The sequence below is a fragment of the Gadus morhua genome, chromosome 3 (assembly GCF_902167405.1).
Source record: "Gadus morhua chromosome 3, gadMor3.0, whole genome shotgun sequence".
Taxonomy (NCBI): Eukaryota; Metazoa; Chordata; class Actinopteri; order Gadiformes; family Gadidae; genus Gadus; species Gadus morhua.
In genome coordinates this window covers 19,756,819-19,782,936 of record NC_044050.1, presented here as the reverse complement: position 1 = coordinate 19,782,936, position 26,118 = coordinate 19,756,819, and the positions used below count along the sequence as shown (strand labels likewise).

Sequence of the window (26,118 nt, the reverse complement as noted above, 5' to 3'; positions counted from 1 at the left end):
TTGAATAAATATTTAATGTCAAGGTGAACAGGGTAAGCGCTTCGGAATCAACTTTTGCCAATTTGAATTTCAGGAGGGGCCTGAAAAATGTATGCTAGTGGCTCCAGACGGAATGTATTAATGTATTAGGAGCAGGGGCCGGCTGGGCACTGCTTAAAGGGAGCTGTGCAACAGAGGAGAGGACTGCAGGGGACCTTTAAAGCTCCTGTATTTACCAGGTGGCTCTGGACGTGATCGAGGAGCTGTGTTACGAAATGGGCCTGCACCGGCTAGAGGTTATGGATGAATACACTGTGTTCCTGGTCACCAGTCGAGGTACCACACACAGGGTTTAGACACTGGCCTTTTATAAGCTCACACTCACAACTCACAACTCACACACACACACACACACACACACACACACACACACACACACACACACACACGCACACACACACACATACACGAACACACACACCCACACATATAAACATAGATAACACAAACGTTAAAACACACACAACACTTACTGTTATAAACGCACATGTAAAAACACATGCAGACACAAATGCACACATACAAACATGCTGGATAGATCAAACAGGTTGTTTTCTTATTTTTCTATTGTATGGGTGCGTGTGTGTGTGTGTGCGTACTGTGTTCAGGTCAGAACGTGCGTCCTCTGAATAAGCAAGAGTACGTCCTGGACATCGCCACAGAGGCAGAGGAGGTGGACAGCAACTACAGCTTCTGGTTCCGCCGGGTCGTCTGGACCCAGCCGCTCAAGTTTGACAATGAGCTCTCTGTGTCCATGCACTACAACCAGGTACACCGCCACAGACTGCAATGCTGACAAGATTCTGTTACCAGGCTGGCGCACTCATCATTACGCTGGCTTGTGCTGTTGGTAATAATAATTATTATTGTGTGTGTGTGTGTGTGTGTGTGTGTGTGTGTGTGTGTGTGTGTGTGTGTGTGTGTGTGTGTGTGTGTGTGTGTGTGTGTGTGTGTGTGTGTGTGTGTGTGTACTGTGTGTGTATGTGTGTTGGGGATTTTGCCTTTCTGCCTAGGTCCTGCCCGACTACCGCAAAGGCCTTTTAAATGTGCTTCCCCGGGGGAAAGTAAGCGATCAGCAGTTCCACCAGATCTCCAAATTAGCCTCCCTGCAGCACAGAGCCAAGGACATAATCTTCATCCCCAGCATGTACGAGCTCACACAATACGAAGTAGTCGAGGAGCGGGCAAGATATCTGCAGCATTTCCGCAAAACTCTAGAATTCAAGCGTATCTCTCATCCTCAGATGTGATTCCCTGTTTAACCTCTGATTATTTTTCCCATTCACTGCATCCCTGATACCGTAGCCATGAATTGTCGGAATACATCCCCCCACCTCTTTTTGGGAAGCAGCCGCCCCAGCAGTGGGTTACTATGGTGACACAGCACATGCAGCAAGTGCAGTCGCTAAGCGCGCACCAGGCCAGAGCGCAGTACCTGGGTAAGAGACCAACAGGCATCGACAGACATCGGGTGCAACGTTCAGGGTGCTTTCCGTTTCGATAAGCTCTGTGTTTTTATTTACATTGTCGTTCAGGGCTGGTCAGCGCCTTCCCCATGTTTGGCTCCTCCTTCTTCTACATCCAGAGCAGTAGCTCCACCTCTTTGTACGCTCCTTGTATTCTCGCTGTCAATCAACATGGCCTCCACTTTCTGCACAAGGACACGCATGTAAGGGAACACCACACACGCACAATCACATGAGCAAAATGTAAACAGTGGAATTAATGATTAAATTCCTGCTCAATGTCCAAGAGATAAGAGCCTATTTCAAGAGAGAGCAAGAGGGGGTGTGGCCTGTAGTTGTGCGATAACGCTGTGTGCCTGTGGTGCAGGAAATCCTTCATGTGGTCCCCCTGGCGGAGGTACAGTCGACACGCACCCAGAGGCCCACGGCTGGCACAAGCTACCCCTATGTAGACCTAACCCTGGGAGACATGAACACACAAAGGGTGGTTCAACTTCAATTGGAGCAGGTTCGGAGGCACACCAATGGAAGCACAGAGAAATTCAAATTTCAAATTTGTATGTTTTTTTATTTTATTTTCATTTGACTTGTCATCTTTTGCTTACGTAAACAGGGCCTGGAGTTGTGTCGGGTGATTGCCATGCAGGTAGAGAACATGATGTCGTTACGAGAGAAGAGACTAATCCTTCCGGCGAGTGAAATCACCATGTTGTAACTCATGGCAACGCCCACTCCTGTGGGCAAGGCCATAGGCACACATAGGCATTAGCCACATAAATGCACTTCACAGCACAAACACACTTCACAGGCATGCTTGTACAAAATCAATCAATCAATCAAAGAAGATCTACAAAGTGACCTACCTCTTATTTTATTCAGGTGTTTATTCATGTGTAGAATTTGAGTGACTTTTGTAACAGTTTGCATGATAGATTCAGGTTCTTTGATTATGATACCATCAGTAGTGTAAACCCTCTAGCATTGTTTATAGTTCATAATGTATTTATGTACTTATTTTCAAGGTAATAATTTTTTACACCTGAATGGCCTTGACATTTATAAAGGAAGAAATTCTCATAAAATGTTGTTTGCTGTAAAAGGAAGGAAAGTTCTTTGGCATATTGATTCTTATCTTATATAATTAGTACTGAGAAGAGCAGTTTATTTTTTCTAATTAAATTGATGCATATATATGTAAGGCAATGGCATGTGTATACATGTCGTTTATATGTGTAATTGTATTTATTTGTCTTTTTGTAAAGTACTTCTTTAGCTGTGTAAAAAGTTAGTTAATATTCATTGCTTGTACTACTCAATTACTGCACTTCAAACAAGAAGAATATAACAGGATATATTTCTTATATATGTCCAGTTCGTGTGTTTTATATAGAATATAGAAAACACTGCACCAACTTTTGTTAAAAAAATCCTTATTTTATATTTTTATGCAAGTAAATAAACACATTGTATGAATCGCCTTCCTTATAACTCGCAAGCCTGATGAAACTTGATAGAGGCGCTCCAAGTGACAGGCTACTTCTGAGCATGCGCAGATCCCTGGCAGGTTACACGAGTTTATTTTCAGCCCTCTTGGAGACGAGTCATGACACCAAAAACGAAGTGTCTTGCAGGAATGCTTTCCTCTTCTGTAGCTTTGGCATGAATCAGCATCGAGACACAACTAAGGTTTGGATTCCAAAATCGTCATGTGAAATGCTGCGTAGTTTATTGGTGCTACCAGTCACTAGCAGTGAAATAAAGCCAGGCTAGCGTAACAACTAGCAAAAACAGCTCCGCTAGCCAACATTAGTCTTGGTCTTGTGTGATAGACATAATTTACTCTAGGAGAATAGCATGCAATACATATAGATTGAGTGCGCAAACTGCTCTTTTCGCACGAACTATTAAGTTAAGTAATGCGACGCAGTGTGCTTATATTCGTGTGCTATCTCAGCTAATGTCCATCGACATACAGCTAGGTTGCGTTCAATAAGGTCGGGTTAAAGGGCTGAAATGAAGAGTCCATAAACTGTGTGTTTGCAAGCAACATACGACGCTTACCATACAGAATGGCAGCCACTGGATTCTCTGACCTGAGGGACAAGCTCAAATCCATGACCCCGCACAGGGAGGAGACGTATAAAGACAAAAACGTGGACGGAACAAATGGCAGCGGAAAGGTTCGAAAGCGCAAGTTCCGAGAGTCTGATGAGGACGAAGTTGTTGAGCACAGCGACGAAACCAGGGAGAGCCGCGAGCAAGAGGCTCGGCGTGTTAAGATTGACATCGTACAGAAGGGCTTATTTTCATTGGAGGAATGTGCCCTCATCGAAGATAAAATAGACGAGGTGGTGGCCATGGGAGAGGCTGGACAATACCGGGAACACACTGTAGACAGGGCACCTCTCCGAAACAAGTACTTCTTTGGAGAGGGATACACGTATGGGGCCCAGCTGGAGAAACGTGGACCTGGCCAGGAACGGCTGTACCGGAAAGGGGAGGTGGACGACATCCCTGCTTGGGTGGACGAGCTGGTCATCAAGCGTCTGGTGTCCGACGGGATCATTCCAGAGGGCTATGTGAACAGTGCAGTAATAAATGACTACCAGCCGGGAGGTTGTATTGTGTCACACGTTGACCCCCTGCACATCTTTGCCAGGCCCATAGTGTCTGTGTCCTTCTTCAGTGATAGTGCCCTTAGCTTCGGCTGCCGGTTCCAGTTCAAACCCATCCGGGTGTCAGAGCCTGTGCTGGTCCTGCCGGTGACGAGAGGAAGTGTGACAGTCCTCAGGTTGGTAAAACCTCATGCTAATGATGTCTTCTCTACTATGGCTTTTGATAAAAACCATGAGATGACTTTGACCCCTCTTTTTCCCTTCAGCGGCTACGCTGCCGATGAAATAACCCACTGCATCCGGCCACAGGACATCAAGGAAAGGCGCGCTGTCATCATTCTAAGGAAGTGAGTAGACTACTCATCCTGTCAGGACTTGCTCATCCGATCAGGACTTGCTCCGGCTCTTGTCGATTGAGGCGCCTCTCAAAGATCAATTTGTGTGTGTGTGGTTGCCGCTTTTCTCAGGACCCGACCTGACGCGCCTCGCCTGGATGTCGACCGCACCCTGAGCTCCCTGCCCCCAGAACGACCCATCCCCCTGAAAGCCAAGCGCTCCCGACGCAGAGCAGACCCCGACGCGGCTCACAGGTACAGCCCCGTCACCTTCAGTCTACCATATTCACAATTTGAGATGGCATTTTCAGTTTGGTCACCAAAAAACTTAATCAAAGACCTTTTTCTTCAATTCGATGTTTAATAAACGTGGCATTGCTTTGGTACTTTGTCCACCAGGCCAAGGGTTCTGGAGATGGATAAGGAGGAGAACCAACGCCCCTCCCACTCCCATCACCGTCGCCACAGCAGCAGCAGTTCCGAGAACTACTGGAGGCGGGGGCAGGAGTATGATAAACACAAAGAGAGTTCAGAGAGACGCAAAGTCAAGATGAGGCGCCATTAGGCTCGACAGACCCGCAGCATACAACAGCCCTTGTTTCTATAACTGAATTTATAACGTGAATGCGACTATTTTATTCTGAAGGGCAAACTCGTCACCTTGTTTTTTCCTTAAGTTTGAATCCGTTTGGTTGTTTCTTTTTGGCAAATTAAGTCAGCATCTTTGCTATACACAGTAGAAACTCAAATACGCTACTGACATGCGCGGTTCTCCTACTGTTATTTATTCCGTTATAAAATAAATCCTGTTTCTATGTTCATAGGAAGCAAAATGGCATGTATTTTTTGTAACCAAGTTGTACAGACCTTAAAAGCTAACATAAGTTTAAGGGGAATATATATATGAACATCTACAAAGCATAACTTGAAGTGTATTCAATCTTGTTATATTGTACAAAAAAATGTTTGTAAAGACTTTGATTGGAAGAACCTTTTGTGTGGAAAGAAACCTTTACTTTTTCACATATACAGGTCTGACCCACATCATGCAGCGTTGTCTGAATTCATTTCTTGTCTGGTGGCTAATCTCCCTTTACCACAGGTTCACATATTCGTTTATTTAACATAATATGGCAGACAGGAAAATAAAGCTGGTTTGGTCTTTATTCGTTGATATGAAAGGTTCATGTCATATATGGAAATGATGAGGTTAATTACTATGCCTCATTGTGTTTGAGACATGGGAATAGATCAAACACAATTAAGTCTAGATTCTTTTATGCCCCAGTTATTTTAAAGATACACTGAATTTGATATTTTCGTATAATATATCCTTACAGTTGCTGCACATTGGTATCTTTTTTCAGGACTTTCAGAAGGTTCCCTCATGGAGGTTTATGTCAACACTTCCTCAAGCTCTAAGTGGAATGTGTCAAATAGTTTCTCTTGGGTATGGTAAGAAGAACATTTGGTCCATAATCTAATATATTTTCTTTCCATAGGGACATAGATATGTTCTAGGTTGCGCTTAGGCAATATAACAAGGTAGGAACAGCTAATGTAAAAAGAAGCATTGTCTGACACACATTATTACAAGGTGACCTTTATGCATAGTTCTGAGTGTCGTTGGTAAACCACATCCTTTTCAATCAAGGCCTGCAGTTCAGCCTGACAGATTTCCCTTGGTTATAAAACACAATACATTTCTGAGGTTTGGCATATATTTCTGTGTATTTTTCAAATTAACATGATTGTAACAAGTATTTGTCGACTTAATACTTGACCAAGAAAGCAGAGTCGAAATATACAGAAAGCTAAAGAAGAAAATATGCAGAAAGTAAAATTAAAGAATTTGCCAATATGAGTATAATACGTCATTAATATTTATTTTGTACTACTAATTCAACATATAATAGGACTGTAAAATATTTAGCAGTTTTTTTTTTCAAGATTAAACAACAAATGTCTGTTGCTTTTTAAATTGCTTCGATTCCTCAATATGTAAAGTTGTACTCAGAGGCCAATGAGACGTCAGAGGTCAACCTCTTTCCTATTGGTCCACCATCTGCCGGATGGCTGCTGCTGCTCGATAGCTAGCTTAGCTGGCTGGCTATATCTCTGTTCAACAAGATCATAAACTGGTATAAATGCAGGCATTATAATGATTTGGGCCGAGGAATAGGAATCCCTCCTTTTTGGTGGTAAGGTGCTTCAATGTAGGCAGGGAGTGATGGCAAACGACAAATACACGAACAAAATAAACTAACGCTAACGTTGTGTAAAGTTACTTGAAACATGTAGCCTAGCAAACAGCTATTGTTTTGATTCTTGCCTCTATCTTTGTATAACGCAGCCATTATTGACATCTACAGCTAGATTGGCCGCGATAATACAACAAGAGTTGTATTATCTCGGATAAGATATTTTCTTGCAGTGTTGATAAGTGCTTGTCATTCATGCAACACAGCTAACAACAATTGGACGTGAGCCCTGAACTTTAAAACAAAGATCTAAAAATAGGAAACAACGCAGTGGTAGCTGAATTATTAACAACCATCTGACTAATTTTAGTTTTGATTCGCCTTCCATGTAGGTTACATTATGTAAAATGTCCTGTGTGCAGCTCACTTCAAGTCTGCTATGTGTGTTCTTGACAGTTTCTCCCAAGGACTGAAGTCAGTCTGTAGAGGGTGGTTATATATTTAAACAGGCAAACGAGCTACTACTCGCGAGCATCTATATATAGAATAATTTGTAAGGCCCGGGATAGCGCCTTTTCCCATATGTCACAGTCTTGTACAGGCCATTCAACTGAACCGGTTTGAAATGAGATATACATAGTTTCCATTTGCCTGTTTTCTTTATATGTAAATAAACACAATGTTAAGGGAAGATGGCACAATATAGATGATTTCTTTAAATTAATCGAATCTATTGAGTGTCTGTCATCAATATCTATTCTCCCTCCGTAGGTTTACCACGGTCGGACGTAGTGATGGACTTTCGTAGCGGCAGAAGGAAAGGAGAAGAGGGCATTGCTGTGGTGATCGACTTCTTGCTAACTAACGCCCGATTAGTTTTAGGAGTCGGCGGTGCTGCGCTGTTGGGAATCGCTACGCTTGTAGTCAAACGGGTGAGTGTGCCGGTTTCATTCATTAGATGGTTGGGTGGTTTCATACATTAGACAAATTAACATCTGAGTGAACTTTTCTTGAATGTTAAGATTGCTTTGACTTTGTTCTTAAAGACGAAATCACTCTTTGTTTATATTCAATGTAGCATGTAATTGCGTATAGTAAATGTAAGCAGTAGCTTGTTTACGCATGTGTCCGAGTTTTGACATTTGACCTTTGACCTTGATTAGCTGATTGAACGTGCTGGCCGTGCCTCAGAGGATGAGAAGGTGGAGCAGAAGATGGTGGAAAGCTGGGAAGAGCTAGCCTCTGCCTCCCCTACGCTGATCGGAAAGAGCCTAGAAGGCGTTGTCATGAAAGAGGTTGCCAAGGCAGCCAAACAGCAGCGAGGTACTGGATACACAGACAGTCAGCGGGCTTAATTTGCAGAATCTTCCCATGCTGATTTTATATCTCTTTCCTTAACAGCCGATCTTTGCGAGAAATCTAGTCTGGATATTCAACCCAAATCGGATGTCAAACCCAAGAAACTCCAGTTATGTGCCCTCACTCTACAGGTACATTTTTGGGCAGTTTTAGGGCATTTTGTTAAAATATTTCTGTTTGTGGTAACCATACAAATCTAATCATACCCTAACGTGTGTTCGTGTTGGCGTAGGAGCGCTTGCTGCAGTTCTACTACACGCGAGCACAGCTGAGTCCAGTGGAGGTGCGCAGGGTTCAATCCCTGGCTCTGGACATCTGCACGGAGATCCAGGGCTTCCTCCACACCCGCCACCCTGACATGCCTCTGGGGGAGATGAGCCTGGGAGGCTCCTTGCTGGACGACCTGGAGGTTAGCTCAGAGTCTGACACAAACACCCTGTGTATTTCCTCTCAATACACATGGAGAGGGACCACATATTCATAGGGGACTCATGTGAATCCGTCCAATGTTATTCATTCATTTAATCAATACACATGAAAAATGATTCGGCAACCATGATATTTTTTGTAGGCCGCAAGAGATTTGGAGACCATTAAAGTATGTGTGTGAGTGCGCTGGTGTATTGATCCTCTGGATTAAATGCATGTTTTATATATGCTGTGGAACAAAAAAAGCTATCTCTGTGTAGGTGGTGAGGGCAGACCACGCATGCCTGCTGGTGCCCCTACAAGTGGAGGCGTCACTGTGGCGTCTCATCCCCGGAGAGGAGACCCTTCTGACCCATCCGCTGCACTGGATGGTCCGACGGATCAACCTGGAGTACTTCCCCCGTGGGCGGAGCTACTGGGACAGGTACACACTGTTGGTGATGCATAGACCCAGAAGTGTACGCCCCTTATGTTCATCAGTACAGAACATTGAGCTGGGCATCGGTTTTTCAAAAATCTAATATTAATGTGAAAAACCATTGGTACCACTCGGTAAGCCGAGTCGATTATTCAACTATGTTAAATAGGTTTAGAGGTCATTTAAATTATTTTTTCGCAGGTAGATAATAGGTCCTCATTTTTAGTTGTATCGTGGCTAATACAGTTTTCTCAATCTACTCGTACTGTATTTATAAAAAAAGATAAACGACACTGAGGTTATATTAGGAGTGTCATGCCACAATATCCGTACTATATTCATTTTATTTCCAGTTCTAATATATCTAGTTAAGTGTATTGTGGAGTAATATCATGCCTCATATTCAGTGAAGAGTCAGTGCAACGTAGGGTAGGGAGGAAGGATACTAAAGAGTGTGTTGGTAATCTTAACTTTCCGAAGCAGTTTTTCAGTAAGTCAAAGGACTTCTTTATCTTCAGTCTTTATCTCAGTAACATATCTCAGACAGCAGCACCAGCTGGTAGCTCAGTCATATAATCATAAGGAGATGGAGCCAGTACAAGCCAGTTGTCTAGACCAAAACAGCTGAAGACTGTTGTGTTGAATGAAGAGATGACATACTTGATGTATGTATTTGGAAAAGGCGGCATGCGTTTTATACTGGTGTGTGTGTCTTGTGGTCCTTGATAGGTTCCTGGTCGGGGGCTACTTGTCCTCCGAAGCTCTGGTGAACATGTTAAGCAAGACCGTCATGGAAACCATGAACTGGCCGTCCATCAGCAGCCATCTGGACTGCCTGGTCAGGCCAGTGCTGGGAGGACCAGAACTTAGCCTTGAGATACGGTGGGTCTGTGTGTGCGTGTGTGTTGGTGTGTGTCCTCAACCTACAGGTTCTATTAAATCATTTTAAAATTAGTGACGGGTTGCCATTTTTGCCATTACAGAATATGTATGATATTCAGAAATTCAGAATTCTCCCTTTTACATTTACAAAAGTGTCTAGGCATCGGCAAAGCAACATGATTAGCTTCTTCACATTCCCATGTTGATCTGTTGATTCTGTTTATATACCTAACGTTGCCTTGTGCTCTCCAGGCCTGAGGATCCAGAGGGAGGAGGAAAAGGCAGCGGTACGCCTCCTCTCTTCATTTCCATGATACCGGTCCTGAGGGAGGAAGACGTGGTCCTGACCGGCCAGCCGCAGCTCACCACTCCCTGGGTCAACGCCTGGCACCTCTCCCTCTACCCGTGGGAGACCCGGCGCCTGGCTCAGCTCGACGAGTCTGACAGCGGCTGTCGCAGGAACGTCCTCAAGACCCTCAAGGCGGTGTGCAAGCTGAACCCCGCCCTCAGGCCCATGCCCTCCGCCCCATTGGCCAATCTCATCCTCCACCTCAGCGAACGGGAGAGTGATTGGTCGGATGGCAGCCTGGAAGTGCGCTTTCAGCAGTGCATCACGGAGCTGATTGGTTATCTGGAGCAAGGCGCGCTGCACAGTTACTTCAAGCCAGTGGTCAATCTGCTGGGCAGCCTGTCGGAAGACCAGGTTGACCAGATGGGCTTCATGCTCTACTGTGCTATGTCTGAGCCTGAAATACTGCTCATATAGCATCTGCAGGGACACATGCACACCTTTCACACATTGGAAAAGATCTGAACTCAATCTGACAACTGCAGTCAGAAAGATGTGCTGAAAGATTGACTTTTTTTAAATGACTGTTTGATCAAGGTATTGTAGACTGAAGATTTGACCGTTGCACTGGTGTTTTCCCCTCCCTACATCAATCACAAGAACCTAAACCCTCACAACAAGATTGAAAGATGACTAGTGTCACAAGTTCACCTTCAAGCTCCCAGCAGTATAAAGAGAGAAAAGGTCACTTCATACCTGTTGGAAACATGTTAGCCTGATTCAAACTTCTCCAATGATGGCAGTAATGGTGAAGGTGAAAGCGTTGGGAAGTGTTTGTATGAAATACAACTGGTACATTTGAAAGACATATATAGTAAAAGCTATTGAATGTAATGGCGAATGGGGCACTTGTGAAACTATTTGCTTGTAAACAAACCCCTCTCAACCTCTACAATGAGACAAGTGTGAAATAGTGACTCCTTTATGTACAACATGATGAAATTCATTTATGTGCCAATCATTATACGTCTGAACGAATAGTACAACATTGTTTCAGGCTATGTTCAGTGCGACTATACAAGGTTACTTACAGGCTATATGTCCAGTGCTGTACAAACAGGGTTTCAGTCTATGGTCAAGGCTAGAAAAACAAAGTTTTAGGCTATGTTCAGTGCTACTAGAACAAGGTTTCAAGCCATGTTCAGTGCTAGCAGTACAAGGTTTTAGCCTATGTGCAGTGCTAATAGTACAAAGTTTCAGGCTAGGTTCAGTGCCAGCAGAATAAGGTTTCGGGCTATGTTTAGTGCTAGCAGGGTGAGGTTTAATGCAATGTTCATTGCTAGCAGAACAAGGTTGCAGGGCTTCACGCAAAGTTCAATGCCAAGTCTGTATGTATGGGCTGTCTGGGTGGAAAGTATCACCCCTCAGCGCAGAATCCTATGTCGCCGTGATTTCAAATGTAAAAAAAGAAAACGCCAACCACATGGCAGCTGCGGCCTCCTCTATAAGCAGTTCATTCATTTCATTGAAACGAATCCTTATTATATTTATCTAATGTTATCTATCATGAATGGAGGTGAAATGTAGTGCAATATTTTTTTAGCACATTCGTCTCGAGTTGTTGCAATTTCATATGGCTGCTTAGTAATTCAGTACGAGTGCATAATATTTTGAATTGTGTATGGTGAGTTGGAGAAGGTTGTACTTCCGCTATTTGAATGAGAAAAATAAAGTTATGCACTTCATCACCAATCACCTAGAGAACATCTCCTTATCAGGCATGGAGCATCAGTTGCAATTCTAAATCCATAGGTTGTTGAGACGAAATTAAAACCTTATTTTATGAAATAATTATTTTTTCATAAATAAGGTAATTCTATTTTAAGTAATTTTCGCAGGACATTGGTAATTATTGTATCGGTAAGCCAAAAACGTATTTCGTAAACTAGAACAACTTTGTTAGACAAAACTACATTCGCGATTGTGCTTGGATGTTAAATTAAGATAAGAATCGACACTAAAATCACTGCGAACCTGATTTTCATGTGTGGTTGTGAACTATCGAGATCAACAGTGAGGCTTCATTCAGTCCATGGCATGCTTCATAGTACTGAGATGGGGGCGCTGATGGGAAAGGAATTGCAGCGAGGAATCATGTGCCTGAAGACGGACTGCACAGGTCGTCCCTGCGCCTACATTTTAAAGTGGATTGTTTTTCCAAAGTGAGTATTTCCGTGGAGAACATTCCGAGGAATCTATTCGCAGTTATTTTTCTCCTACTTGATGTAATCATGCAAGACCTAATTTGCAAACAGAGCGTCTGTTTTTGCAAGAAGCCCGCTACAGAGAAGTGTACCGACCCGCAGACCGTCAGCTGTCACAAGGCTAAATATGGATGTAGAGTAGGCTGGGCTGCTCGCTTGAGATTGTAATGTTTCTTATTGACAGCCCATGAAGTACGTTTGTTCTGCGGATCAGATAAGGAAAGAAAGAGGAAGGCATCTCCGGGACCACGTTTAACCTTGTGATCAGCCCGACTGCCTGAAGGAAACTTTCGCTTCTCCTTTTTATGAACAAACCTTTATAACCGAGCGCCTCTTGTACTAGTTAGTGCAAATATGATCGCGATTCGCTTTTTTCTCCCTTTCAACAAACGGGTTGTTGTGACTAGGCCTTCAATTGAATCAAATGTTTGTATTTCTTCAATGGATGTAGGAACTTAATGTCGGTCCACGGATGTTGTTTAACTGTACATGAAATCCCCTTTCGCCAGGCTTTAATGGAGCGGGTGCAAAAGCTGACTCATTGAGGTCCGTCACTGGAGCTCAAGAGCACAAGCTCAACCACAAGATCACCTGATCTCAAACGATGCAAGTCTACAACCGTCCAGTGATCCTTGCTGTGTATACTTTTCGTGGCATGTCAACTGTATTTCAATTGGAGAACCATATTTCTGAACGAACATCGTAGGTTTTCAGACCGTCCGGTACAAGATCTCCATGGGTTGAACCGTACCGCCAGAACTTCTTCATCATCATCTTCAGGGTCATCGCCACCGAGTGACGATGATCGGTTCCCCCGACCTCTTAGTCTTCAGAGGTGGGGAGGGCTTCGTGGAGGCCAGCCACCACCAGGACACAATGCCAAACGAGCTGTCGCTCCCTCTGGTGGCCCCCTCCAACCCCTGGTCCACCGCAGCCCAGTTCCACAGAGACTTCATACTGGTGGCTGAATTCTCAGAGCAGGTGTGTATGTGTTAGGATATCCATATTTTTTTTGTGTGTGCGTGCATGCGTCTCTTTAAACATGACCTATCCATCTCGTGTGTGTGTGTGTGTGTGTGTGTGTGTGTGTGTGTGTGTGTGTGTGTGTGTGTGTGTGTGTGTGTGTGTGTGTGTGTGTGTGTGTGTGTGTGTGTGTGTGTGTATTTCTTTGCGTGTACCTGCGCATCTACCTAAAACCCACAGGTGGGCCCCCAACCGGTGATGACCATCCCGGACGATCCCCTGGTCCTGGGTTCCTTTGACCTCAACCACTTCTCCGTGCGCATCATGTCGGTGGACTACCAGGCGGCGTTCCCGGCCCCCGCCAACCCCTCCGCTTACCCCGGCCCGCGCATCAACTTCACGGAGGACTCCCGGGTGGTGATGGGCGACTCGGCCAACGGAGCCTTCGCCTACGTCCAGCACATGACCCTGTACGACCTGGAGGCGCGGGGCTTCGTGCGGCCCTTCTGCATGGCCTACGTGTCGTCGGACCAGGGCAAGCTGATGGAGCGCTTCGGCGAGCTGTCGGCCTGCTTCACCCGGGCCTCGGACAGCCTGAAGACGGGCAACCGCCGCGCCTTCGCCAGCGAGCTGCAGAGGAAACTTCAGGAGCTTGAGTAAGATGGGAGAGGGAGACACAGAGAGACCTAGTCTGTAGTCCGGTAGTCTGTCTTTGTGATTTGTATTCTACGGGGGGAAGGATGGTCTAGTGGTGGTCAGGGTAAAGTACCTCCCCAGCCTAAAGTGACTGGTTGTGACCCTCGATGGTCGCTGCCGTACCTGTAGCTTTCCTTGAGCAAGACTCCCTAGACTTGATACTTACTATCACTGAAATCACTGTGAGATGTTTGGATCAAACTGCCTTAAAGTGTGTGTGTATTTTCCATTGGATCTTTTACATCCGTTCACTCTTCCTCATCAGTGTGTTTACATTTCTTTACAGGTACACCCGATTGAGTCTGCAGCAGGGGGCGGAGCTTCCGAACACCGCCGAGGGGACCCCCCACGTTGGCGAGACGGACGACGACGAGCTTGAGGCTCTGGAACGCTCCATCCTGAACTACCGGGAACTCCTGCGACAGGTGTCGTCCTACCCCAACAGGAAGCTGAAGCAGCCCGGCTTCCTGCCCTACGACCCGACCGACCACCTCGCTGATCCTTTCTCGCCGTTGCCCCCCATGGCGGCGGCGGCCTATCCCCCCGGCCCCACCTCCTCCGTCGCCAGGCTGGAGCGGCGGCTGAAGACCCTGGAAGAGCTCAGCGACGCCTACTTTGTGTCCGTCACCGTGGAGCAGCTGACGGACACGGAGCGCCGTCTCCGCGGCGACCGGAGCGCGCTGCACAACGCCCGCTTGATACGCGACCTCTCCAGGAGGCTTCCGCTGACCAACTTCCTGTTTGATCACTGGGATCCAGACGAGGGCCAGAGGGAGCGAGAGCAGGAGGAGGAGGAGGAGAAGGAGGAGAAAGGACCGTGGCCGAGTCTGGAGAGATTCTTCTCCTGCACGGAGGAGCCCCACCTCGGGCCTCGGGTGGAGACGGAGGGCAGGGGATCCCCCGCCGCGGAGGAGAGGGGCGTGGCAGAGATGGCGGGCAGCGTGAGCAGCGGGGACAGCATCGAGGTGCTGGGAACGGAGAGGTCGTACCGGACCCAACAGGCCGTCACGGGGGAGGACCACAGAGGTAAGTCGCCCCTGGCAATGGCAAAACGCTTTATTTCAACAATCTTGAGGGATGTTACGATCACAACCGTCTCAAATGTTGCCTCTGACCCATCTAAACCCTGCTGGCTTTACACCTTCTTCTATATTCGATCTTAGAAACAGCCTTTGTGAGGAATGAGCTCTGCTTCAGACACGCGCCGCCAGAAGCGGCGTGCAGCCAGCGTGTGCGTGCGTACGCAATCCGCGGCATCAGCGAGGACAGCATCGAGGTCCTCAGTACCACCGACTCAATCATTAACCCGGAGGACCTGCAGGCCATCACGGAGGAGGATTCGGAGGACCAACCGACGCCGTACAGCAGCCTGGACCCGGAGCCACCGGTCCTGGGAGCAGGCGGTGATGAGGGGGCAAACAGTTTCAGGGATTTAATGGAGCAGGTGACGATCCTGCGGGACGAGCGCAAGGAACCGCGGCGGAACGTCAGGGACAGAGGGAAATATTTGTCCCTGCGAATCGAGGGGGATTCACTCCACAGAGGAGAGGGCTCCGCAGCCCAGGGAGATACGGGGGCAGGCCATAGTGCAGGGAGAGAGCCGGTGCGTGAAGACGTCATGCCGGAGATCACAGCCATGCATCAAGGTAAGGGGGAGTGTTGTTTGGAGCTGTACTTTCCCTATCGTGGAAACTATATAGAATTAAAGGCGCATAGCTGTCGTCCCTTATGGGAGAAGCCACGCAAATGCTCTACAAGAATATGGTTGTTAATGGAAAGCCTCAGAATGAGTTGAATCAGTTGCTAACCTTGGCTAAATGTTCTGTCATGTAATTGTTATGGCAGTTGCTGAAAGAGCAGTAGCAGTTCCCTCCATGTCTCCGACCCGGCTCAGAGGTGAGACAATGGCGTCGGACCACCACGTGAAGTTTTCCTTCAATCTGCCGCTGAGCGCTGCGTGGCCGCCGCCGTGTACTCGGACCAGGACCTCGAGTGTCGACGAGGCGTCCCAATCCACCAGCTCCTCAAAATCACCTACCCATACACCAGACGTCAACCTCCTCCTTAACCAGGGGAGAAAGAGAAAGGCCGGCCTCAGGGCTCTGAGATTCATCCAGCAGAACTCGTTTTCCCAGCATGCCGTGTTTTGTCTGCTCAGTGGCCGGCCACTGATAGTGATTGGAGGAGATGAGAGTCGTGTGAGGAAGTTGGTTTCGGCGCTCGCCCTGTTCCTGCCCGCACCCGGTCCAGATAGGAACAATGTGCTGCCTTTCTTAGCCAAGCCCCTTCAACTGACGGACCTGCTCACATGGAGGCTCATTGGCCTACATAGGTAAACCACCAACAAATTAAATGACTGTCATTGCCACTTGCTAATTGTGTTCATTTTTTGGTTTCATGCTAACACTTGAATGCGAAAAATAACATGTTCCGCAGTTTGAAGTATTACATAAGTTTAATACCCTAGAAGCTTGTCAGGAGTAAATCAAATATTTAGCATGGCCAGATTGTGCCGGTGAGTGCATTTCCTTCCCGTTGGAGTAACATTTTAACTCGTAGAGGGGGCACATCCAACTGATCTACCCTTAATTTGATTGTTTCGTCTTCCCTTCTGTGTATTCCCTTGTGAACAGAACTTCCTCTGCCACATCATTGGCTGTTCTCCACTCTCTGGCTCGATACAGCCGTTACCTGGCCCTGCTGGACCTGGATCAGAGGACGCTGCGTTGCCCGACCTACTCAGGCTCCCTGATTGGCCGAATAGCTAACCGTCACTCCAGCATATGCAGGGGCAGGACATATCTGCTCCACCTGGAGAGCTGCTTGACCGCCCTGGCCAATCAGGCGTTGCTGTACACGTTTCATCCAGTCTTTGGTCGTGACGGGGATGATAACGTTGGTGATGGAGAAGCCCTGCTTCTGGCGCGCGGGTTCTGCAGCAGTGAGGACGATCTGAGAGTGATGCGTTTCCTGTCTGATTTAATCAAACAGTACCATGCAGGGCGTGGCCCACCGGTCCTGATTGTGTCTTACAGACCGACGCAGATCCACAAACATATGACTGCGACATAATCATGTTTTTCAAATTTGAAAAGTATTTTGATAGACCAGACCCTTTTCACCCTGGCGTCATTGTAGGATAGCAAACTCCCCCATGACAATGAAAAAGCAGACTCGTTTTAAAAAAAATATGTAAGGAATGCCACAAATGTTCCTCTTATAAACTAAATTCACATTTTATTCTGCAATAGAAAAAGCTGCAATGTTTTAAAATGTTTTTCACCCATATTGCTCCATTACCTTTTTTTCAATATATAACAGCTCAGGTGCAACACAGCATTGGTTTGAACATAACCACCACCAACATGGCAGCTTTAGAAAATAGATGAGACGTTAACGTTAAGTTACACTTGAAAAAGAAGACTATGAATACACTTCAAACACCACCAATGCAAATCAAATAAGCCACAAAAGTCTTCTGAAGCCGTCATCACATCCTGGTGTCCATGTTGGCCGTGTTCCTAGCATGAATCCATGCAGAGACAACTTTCTCCTATACCAGAGTTCAAATCTCCAGTCAAGTGTTGTAGGGATTGTCAGCAACAGTGAGAGCATGGATATGCTCAGTGGGAGGATATGAAGACATTCAAGGGGTTCCAGAAGGATGTAAAGAACATGGTGAGGCAGTACAGACCGTTGATTTCAACAACTGCTTATGTACTACAGACAAATCCACAAGGCACCTGTACACTCAGCCACTGGTACTTGAGAGGGTAGACCACGATCCATTGTTTCACCGCAGGTGATCAGGTCTTGGGGAGGGAAATAGACACAGCTTGGGTCAGTGAAGGGTACATCTACTGTGGCCTGTGAACCTCTCAGCAACTCAAACCCTTTTCCATCAAAACCCTGCCAATGTGCTTTCAAAATGTGACCCGTTAACCCACCTGTGGAATTATTTTAATGCTTTATAAAGAAAACATTAATTGATGCAAAATCTGGTGAAGGATACCGTTATTGCTTGTTTTTATGAGTGTTTTAATACTGTTATTGTTTGTTTTGATAAGTAACTTGTATGCCGCGGTGCCAGGATTATTTTTGCTTACAGGTACAATCATGGCTGGGACTGCACCTTTGGGACACACGGTTTGGACAGAGACCGGACTGCCTGCTCAAAAAGAAAAGTCACAGTTAGCAATGCATAACATAACCAATGACGTGAGACAGTGTGGCAACCAGATACACACAAGGATACAGCTAGGTCAGTTGATTGGTACAGTGACTCACAGTATGTGCTGATAAGGCCACATCAGAACAGGAGAAGACATGAAACACAAGGGAAGACAAATTGGATGTTCATTAAAAATCGACATTGTTAATGATGCCAATTAAAACACTATAGGCTAAATCATCTACCCCCGGTTTCCATAGTGTGCCGATGTAGTAATGTCTTACTTACTGATCCCAAACAACCGGTGAGGTGGAGGGGCGAGGCGGCGAGTGGTGTTCCAACGGGACAGGGGAGGCCTGGTCGCCTATGAGGAGGAAAAAAACACTTGTCCAGGCACATCTTACTTTATCACCAACACCTTTGACATGTCAAGAAACTATTGGATCGTAATGATCTTTATCTCCTATTGCATTTTAGGGGCAGAGGAACACAGAAATGGAAGTAAGGCCAAGGGCGGTGCAGGTTGTAATACTATCTAGGAACCAAAGTCTATATTCTAGTTTCATTTACATGCAGCAAATGTAACATTTTCTGTTGGAAAACATTCTGCCGTTAAAGAATAGTAAACCTTCAGGCACATATATATAAAAAAAATCTGAATGTATTCCTTTGACTGGAAAACCAGTACCTGCAAGCAACACTTAACGATAAAACAATAAACACTGGTACAATGCAAAGAAGAAAGAAGACATATACTAGATATACGACAGACAAGCAGCAAACTAAGAGAAACAAGGATAGGGGCTGAAGGGGATGTATTTTGTGGGGAAGGAACAATTCCAGACGGATCCGTGTAGTTATAGATAATGTTTGGAAAGTTGTTCCTTTCCTAGAATGATGCAATGAGGATTGTGTTAACCAAGTTATTCCTATGCAAGTCGCTGTACATCAGCAATGCATGTACAGTATATGTGAGGTCTTAGAAAACACGAAAGACTGATAGTTTGGTAACAAAATGAATTATGGTAAATAACCGATGATGTAGTGGATTTCTTTGACTATAACAGACACAACAAACATAGAAATTAGTGTCCGTTAGGGCAGTCTATTCTTTAATGTTTTGTAGACATTGTAGGTGCGGGTGTGTGTGTGTGTGGTTGTCAGGAACACACCTATGATGCCCAGCTCCTGTTGGATGCTCTGGATGAGGTTGGAGTCCTGGTCATACAGTGAGAGGTTCTGAAGCAGCCACTGGAGCACCCAGGGATTATCCTGGGAGACAGCACAGCACGGCCTTTCACATTTAGAACACCCTTTTCTTCCAACTTTTTATACATTCCTTTTTTTTCTTGGACATTGTTGCTAAATAATGCATCATTCAGCATATATAATTATTATATTTTACGCTTTTTATTTTTTATATCTGCTGACATTAAAACAAAGATTAAGTTCAGTTATGTATGAATGTCCAGTTAAAGCAGTACCAGACTGTTGTATCTAAAATGCGGATTCAACTGATATTAACTTTTCCCATTAACCACATATTCTCTTTAAGTGTCCAGCATGTCTTTTAAAGAACCAAACAAACATTTTCGGATCACATTCTACCATCATGCCCTCACGTTTTGTATATTACAGTGGAAAGGTGCAGAGTGCTGAGAGAAATGGACAAGTGGAGGAAAAAGATGCTACCTTGAAGTTCTGGATAACGTGAAGCATTGGACTTAGGGGGCCACTCAAAATCCGTAGCATTAGAGCCGCAGTAACCAATAGCAACAGCGCATGGTCTGGGTTCACCTGTAAATGCAAAACATACACAGTTATATACTCATGATTCACAAAAAACCTGCATGCCACAATGGACTTTCGATCTCTGCATGAAATGATGAGGTATTCGCGTTATCGAATACAATCTGCTGTGTGTGTATTAACATGCACTTACTTCTATAAAGGATTTGGGAATCTGTATGCTGGTCCATAATCCTACCCCTTGAGTCAGTATCTCCAGGCTAAGAGTCTTAGCGTCCTACGGTCAGCAATTTGAAGGAGTAAGTGTTAGATGAAAGCATTAACAAAAGGCTGCCACAGTTTGAAATACCAAAGAAGAAGTTTGTTACGTGACATATAGCAGACGCTTTAATCCAAAGCGACTTGAAATAAGTACATTTGTCATAAGAAAAAGAACACACACACACACACACACACACACACACACACACACACACACACACACACACACACACACACACACACACACACACACACACACACACACACACACACACACACACGTCGCTACAGTAAGGATGTTCATAGAACAAGTATACAAACATTTAGGAATTCAGGGCCGGGTTCTGGCAGAGCCGATGGTGAATCCCGGGGGTTGTTAACGATGGTGAGCAAATCGGACCAGCATTGAGCCTGAAAAAGACACGAGGAACTCAGTCAAAACAACTCGCCAAACTGAACGGTGCTGACATAACCACCCTGCGTACTTACATCTGCATTTACTGCGGCACAACATCTCTGAACCCTCAGAGCAAACTTGACCAGCTCCCCACGTCTCAGGGGCACGGCCCCTGGGGAGACAGAGACAGAGTTAACGCCTTTCTTAAAGAGCATCGCTCTATCAGCCTCAATGGACAGTGTCGAGGCCGGGCAGTTCCAGCTCGCCTGCGAAAAACCACTGTTCGATGATTGAAGCATTGGGTATGTTTTTTTAAATGCTTTTAAAATGTTTATCTTATTGACGTTTTGTTTGTCGTTTCTTAATATTATTGAAGGTGTCTTTGTATAATTGTATGCACGTCGTTATATCTTCATTGTTGATTGCACTTTCAGGAAATCGCTTTGGAACAAAAGCGTCTGTTGAATAAATGTAATGTAACGGTACGGTATTATTATTATAACTCTCCCGGCTCCAGGTGACATGGCTAGAGGTAATAATGTGGATAAAGCGTCCACTTAATAGTCAGTGGTAATGTAACATGATGTTATCTCTGTGTGTGTGTGCGGGACTATGCGCGTGTCTTACCTTGAATGGGTCCCCACTCGGCCCCCGGGAGGTCAAACGGTGTCTGCGGGCTGATGTGGACCCGGGGGGCCGTCGCCGTCTCGAAGATGCGGAGGTAGAGGCGGAAGAGCGCTGGGGAGAAGCGGGGGGCGGCGATGGACACCTCGGAAAGAGCCAAGGAGAAGTCCCCCTCCATGCACATGAACAGAGCCACCAGGTCCCGCATCGCCTTGAACCTGGACAGGGGGGGGGGGGGAAGACCGGACCACAATGGGACATCATAGAGTCCATTTGGGAGGAGTTTGAGGAGAGGTGAATCGAAGCGAGTGCACTGATGAGATGAAGTGTCCCACGGTGCTTATTACTGGTGTGATTGAACATATATTTATTGCTTTGGTAGGCTGCATTAAACATAGCTGAACAATGCATCTGTCCGAAACAATCATGAGATCCGATGATGCGTGACGCCAGAACTATCTAAATATAAAAATAGGTTGACATATTAGACGTGCATCACTCACAGCGTGGAGTTGTCAGTTTGGATCACCACACAAAGGTAGCGGCACAGCTCCCTGTACCTGCCAGAACAGAACAGGTCCATGGGTTACACACACGTGTGTGTGTGTGTGTGTGTGTGTGTGTGTGTGTGTGTGTGTGTGTGTGTGTGTGTGTGTGTGTGTGTGTGTGTGTGTGTGTGTGTGTGTGTGTGTGTGTGTGTGTGTGTGTGTGTGTGTGTGTGACAGCGTAGACCCTGCTACCTATACCCTTGAGTATTGATGCTTGTATTATGAAGACCCATGCCACTTAAACATGATTTTCTCAATGTACTATACACAATTGGGAATGTCTGTCTGTCTGTCTGTACCTGCATTGAGACTGTAGCAGCTCCGACCTCATGAGGACCACAGAGATTGGTTCCGCCAGGATGTCTTTCTTGCTCCTCTGCTTACGGATCCCCGTCACGTTCTGCCCCTTGAGGACCGAGACCAGCAGCACGTCGTCCCAAGGACGCACACATAGGCTGAGGAGCAGACACGCACACACACACTAAAATTCAGTAAATATTAGCTTATCACAACCAACACATGACTTTATATCATTGTCATACAAATGACAATCCAACGTTGCCATTTGTACCCTGGTTTCTTAATCATTTGAACAAAAATTTTAGGGTATGGGTAAGCTTAATATTTGGTGAATAAATAAGGACAATTTAGGACATCTAAAATGTTATCAGATGAAGGACAAGTCAAAAGTAAACTCTTAAACACATCTCTCTCAAAAACCGAGCCTTTATCGGCATTGTAAAACAACATAGGGCTAAACAGGACGTGATTTGACATGTATACTAGATCTCTTTAAATTGCTATTATATAGGCTAGTTGAAAACTACCTTGCCTGATTCTGTCCGCTGCATAAAACAGCCTATGGGCAGATTTCTATTATACTTTATCTTTTTTGCCGGATGAAAGAAAGGAATTGAAGTCTACGTGTGGTTAATGGCAAAAATATCTGTTCTTCCATTACTTTTGATTTTGTACAAGATTTTGTCATTTATTTCCACTAACATTACTTCATGATTGTTATTGATCAACACATTCTCCGGTTCTCTGACTGCAAGAGTTGTGAGCAAAGGAGCCAGTAATGAGAAGGAATTTCTCATTCTAAAACACATAGGACCTTTAAACAGAGACAGAAAACAAAAGCACAAACAAAAGCACACACACCTGTTCCTTGTGTTTCCTACGGTTACAGGCATATTCAGGCACAGGGCAAAGCGCTGCAGCTTGTGGATGAAATCAGATGGTAAATCAGACATCACCATCAGCCGCTGAACAGAGACCATCACTCTGAAAAGAGGAAGAGAAAACCATATTAAGTAAGAAGAACACTTTTAAATGGCTAAAAACTGACATTTAGTCAAAGCGACTTAGTTTTTTTTTTTTATAACATACAGTTCTAATGATAAGGTAGTACGGGTTTAGGCTTCTTGCTCAAGTTCAAATCTGGGTATGTGTGGTGGAAATGGGAGTGTGCCTTTATACCTTTGTAGGAGTATTCTTATGGCTTCCATGGCGTTAGCTTTAGGACACTTTGACAACACAATCCTGTACGGAAAGAAACACACGACAACAACCACCACAGGAAACACGTTAAGACTCTTTTACTTACGTCTCAGAAGCTACACTACAGCCCAACTAGTTATTTATTTTTCTTCAATACTGTAAGGGACGGTAAGTGCAGATTTAGCATTTCCCAGAAGCTTTAATCCAACCGCATTTAGATGGATGTCATTAATGAGCAGGTAGAGGTTAGGCATCTTGCTCTATCATGCATACAGGTCGACTGTGGACATTTGGTTTGTACCTAAAGGCTTTCGGCCCAACCAGATCTATACATGCAGTGTGTGCGCTTGTGTGTGTGTACGTGCGTGCGCGTGTGTACCCTGAAGGTTGGTAGTGGGAAGAAAAGTCCTTGGCTGCTCCCAAGCTCATGATGGCAGCAACTTTTCCTTCCTGTCTCTCTGCCTTGTTCAGGAAAGATGTCACACATCCGTACACTGGTGTGTAACTGCAGACAAGTAAAGAAAACAAACAAACGATAATAACCCCCTAAGCGGCAATCAGGTAGATGCTTATTTACATATTTACTATTATTTATTGTAACTTGTGTATGCATTTTTTTTACTCTTGTAACTAAATAGATGAGCCTTTCCCTGTCAAGAGTTTCTCTGTACAGAATGACAAGTTATACAGCACTTTTGATAAAACAGTTTGATGTTTACAGGTTCCAATGTGTAGGTTATCAACCCACAAAAGTACATTGGTCTATTTTAAAACCTCAAAATGAATCCAGAGCAGAATCCCAACACTTACTCATGAACCAGACCATTCATGTGAGGACGTAAACTGTTGTTATCCGAAAGCATCTTTCCCCGGACGAAACAGGAGAACTCTACTTGAAGCTCCTTTCTGAAGCTCCCCAGTAGCCTTTCTAAAACACAAAAACACTGCAGATTTAACTTGTAGAACTAGGGATAGTGCGTACAATATCAAATGCACATTGAATGAACCCATGCAGATTTTATATTATTACAGTTACCAGCAAGCTGCAGTTTACTGTCTACATCTGACAATGAGAAGTCAAATGCAAGTAAATGTCCAAGATCTGCAGAGTTTCGGAGTCTGCTCCAGGTACCGCTTCTCTGGTGGCTGTTACAGTGACACTCTTTATTGACACACCACAAAGGACACTGAAATGCAAACGACAGCGAAAATCACGAGTGTCAAAAAAAAGCATAGCCTTTTGACAAAATGTTGTTAACCAAAGTATATATTATTAATTGATTTGATAGACCTTTTTCACTCAAAGGTTAAGGTGGTGTAGCTATCAAAAATAGGGTGCAACATACCAGCGATGCTAGTTTATCACAAACATAGCAGAAACACTGTTCACAGAATTGGTGGTTGCTGTCGATTGGGCCGCTCTTCACATATTCTGCACGCCTGGAGATGGAAAGACAATGACACAAATAGGATCCTGAATTTGCAAAGCCTGAGAGGTGTTTAATGTAAAAAAAAAAACAGTTAGGCCTATCGTGAATTTCGGGGTCTACTCACGTAAAGGGATATAATGGACAATCATAGCGTGCATGAGGCAACACTTCAGCCCGTTTGGAGAAGGTAACTACTAGGTCTTCTTCCAAAGCCTGGGCAGACAATGGTCTATCTTGCACAACTAAAAAGGCCCAAAATAACACACATATAAACAAAGACTGTGGTTCAATAATATTACACATGTCCACAATTCAGACGAAAATCCCTCACCGTTTTCCTTAACTTCCACGAAGAGGACGGAGGAGTCGTTGAGTGCGGTATCACAACACGGGTCCTCGTCTTCACTGAGGATAATTATCACCTCATCCATGTTGAAAGATATCTGTGCAGTTATAAGTTAAAATAATATAAATGAGAACATTAAACAGCTTCTGCTAGTAAGCACACGGTTGTTTCCAGAAGGGCATCTTGTGAGACAAAACAGAGTTCATATCAGATTTGTTAGCGACGAGACAACATGGGTCGATTGACTGCTAGCCACTCCCTTTGATTTCAGCTTTCAAAATGTGTTATCCAGATTCAATAAATGTTATTTAACAAAGTAAGGCTATTGTATTGTCAACGCCGATGTACTGTTCCAAGATTTGGTCGACTATGTTTCCATTAGGAAGTAACTTATGTTAACATTACTTTCGGTAGGGCCTACATTCCAGGTAGCTGCCTGGAATGTAACTGGTTTTGTTAAGATAAAGAGTATAAGCAGAAGTGACAAAGTGAAAATCTTCAATGCATGACAACAAATGCGGTGGTTTTGAACACAAAACTATAATCGTAGGTATAATGACCGTGTATTTTTGTCGGGCAACAAACACGGATAAACACGTCTTTAGACTTACCTACCATGTAAACAATGCGTACATTTGTTCCTCGCGGGGGAAATAAACGGAAATGACGTATATTTCTGTGACCAAGTCTGGAGCTTGGCCACTGGTCATTTTACCCATTCAACAGTCCGTCTGCAACATTTATTTATGTACTTTTTGTCACCTACATGTAATTTGGAGTACCTGAATATCGTCACCCTCTTAAAGTAATGGCCTAAGTCATATTTTCAAGTTGTTCAGAAAACTGAAAAAACTGAACCATATATAGAGTATATGATATTTATGAATCATTTCAAATACAAAGGTTATGACCATAGATTACTATTGATATACAAATAATGATGTCAGTCAATTGTGTAACATAAGAGGATAAGATGACTTAGGCCAATTTATGAACATGCCTTTGTGATTTACTAAATTTCGAACCTGACTTGGGCCGAATTAATTCTGGAATAAGTGAGGCAAAACAGTGCATTTATTTTTTTCCCCACTACTGTAAAAGACCATGAGGAAGGGTAGGCCTATAGTAAACCTTAT

The 26,118-nt window shown here is 44.8% G+C and overlaps 5 protein-coding genes across 10 annotated transcripts in view; 4 read left to right on the top strand and 1 right to left on the bottom strand.

Annotated features, from left to right (window-relative positions):
* myo15ab (myosin XVAb) overlaps positions 1-2,305 on the top strand; it is a 50,229-nt gene extending 47,924 nt beyond the window's left edge. Inside the window, exons 74-80 of the mRNA XM_030352359.1 lie at positions 219-315; positions 648-808; positions 1,053-1,186; positions 1,345-1,478; positions 1,575-1,708; positions 1,873-2,013; positions 2,119-2,305. Of these exons, the coding sequence (XP_030208219.1) occupies positions 219-315; positions 648-808; positions 1,053-1,186; positions 1,345-1,478; positions 1,575-1,708; positions 1,873-2,013; positions 2,119-2,220 (903 nt within the window). The 3' untranslated portion in view covers positions 2,221-2,305. The remainder of the gene's footprint in view (positions 1-218; positions 316-647; positions 809-1,052; positions 1,187-1,344; positions 1,479-1,574; positions 1,709-1,872; positions 2,014-2,118) is intronic.
* A 746-nt stretch (positions 2,306-3,051) lies between these two features.
* alkbh5 (alkB homolog 5, RNA demethylase) lies at positions 3,052-5,621 on the top strand. The gene is made up of 4 exons (XM_030351865.1): positions 3,052-4,296; positions 4,387-4,467; positions 4,588-4,710; positions 4,855-5,621. The coding sequence occupies exons 1-4, from the start codon at positions 3,575-3,577 to the stop codon at positions 5,018-5,020; spliced, it is 1,092 nt and encodes a 363-aa protein (XP_030207725.1). The 5' UTR covers positions 3,052-3,574; the 3' UTR covers positions 5,021-5,621.
* Positions 5,622-6,503: 882 nt separating this feature from the next.
* On the top strand, positions 6,504-11,788 carry mief2 (mitochondrial elongation factor 2). The gene is made up of 8 exons (XM_030350702.1): positions 6,504-6,656; positions 7,428-7,588; positions 7,820-7,979; positions 8,058-8,146; positions 8,248-8,424; positions 8,705-8,868; positions 9,592-9,744; positions 9,997-11,788. Exons 2-8 carry the CDS (start codon positions 7,451-7,453, stop codon positions 10,508-10,510), a joined length of 1,395 nt encoding a protein of 464 aa, XP_030206562.1. The 5' UTR covers positions 6,504-6,656; positions 7,428-7,450; the 3' UTR covers positions 10,511-11,788.
* Positions 11,789-12,017: 229 nt separating this feature from the next.
* Positions 12,018-17,953, top strand: smcr8b (Smith-Magenis syndrome chromosome region, candidate 8b). 4 transcript variants are annotated; one of them, XM_030350696.1, is made up of 8 exons: positions 12,018-12,255; positions 12,807-12,903; positions 13,004-13,278; positions 13,501-13,916; positions 14,243-14,982; positions 15,120-15,602; positions 15,802-16,288; positions 16,590-17,953. In XM_030350696.1, exons 3-8 carry the CDS (start codon positions 13,099-13,101, stop codon positions 17,026-17,028), a joined length of 2,745 nt encoding a protein of 914 aa, XP_030206556.1. In that variant the 5' UTR covers positions 12,018-12,255; positions 12,807-12,903; positions 13,004-13,098; the 3' UTR covers positions 17,029-17,953. The 4 variants fall into 4 exon arrangements, with proteins under 4 accessions (XP_030206556.1, XP_030206554.1, XP_030206555.1 ...); XM_030350694.1 differs by having other exon boundaries at positions 12,807-13,278; XM_030350695.1 differs by lacking the exon at positions 12,018-12,255 and having other exon boundaries at positions 12,440-12,903.
* zgc:112980 (uncharacterized) lies at positions 17,168-25,657 on the bottom strand. 3 transcript variants are annotated; one of them, XM_030350700.1, is made up of 21 exons: positions 25,598-25,657; positions 24,968-25,079; positions 24,761-24,878; positions 24,553-24,646; positions 24,243-24,393; positions 24,017-24,134; positions 23,586-23,711; positions 23,186-23,248; positions 22,868-22,990; positions 22,006-22,161; positions 21,662-21,718; positions 21,162-21,376; positions 20,627-20,706; positions 20,459-20,548; positions 20,070-20,153; positions 19,820-19,924; positions 19,300-19,399; positions 18,416-18,491; positions 18,244-18,251; positions 18,063-18,124; positions 17,168-17,768 (listed from the first exon to the last, which is right to left on the bottom strand). In XM_030350700.1, the coding sequence occupies exons 1-21, from the start codon at positions 25,598-25,600 to the stop codon at positions 17,763-17,765; spliced, it is 1,947 nt and encodes a 648-aa protein (XP_030206560.1). In that variant the 5' UTR covers positions 25,601-25,657; the 3' UTR covers positions 17,168-17,762. The 3 variants fall into 3 exon arrangements, with proteins under 3 accessions (XP_030206560.1, XP_030206558.1, XP_030206559.1); XM_030350698.1 differs by having other exon boundaries at positions 18,063-18,251; XM_030350699.1 differs by having other exon boundaries at positions 18,063-18,251; positions 25,594-25,654.
* Positions 25,658-26,118: the final 461 nt, after the last annotated feature.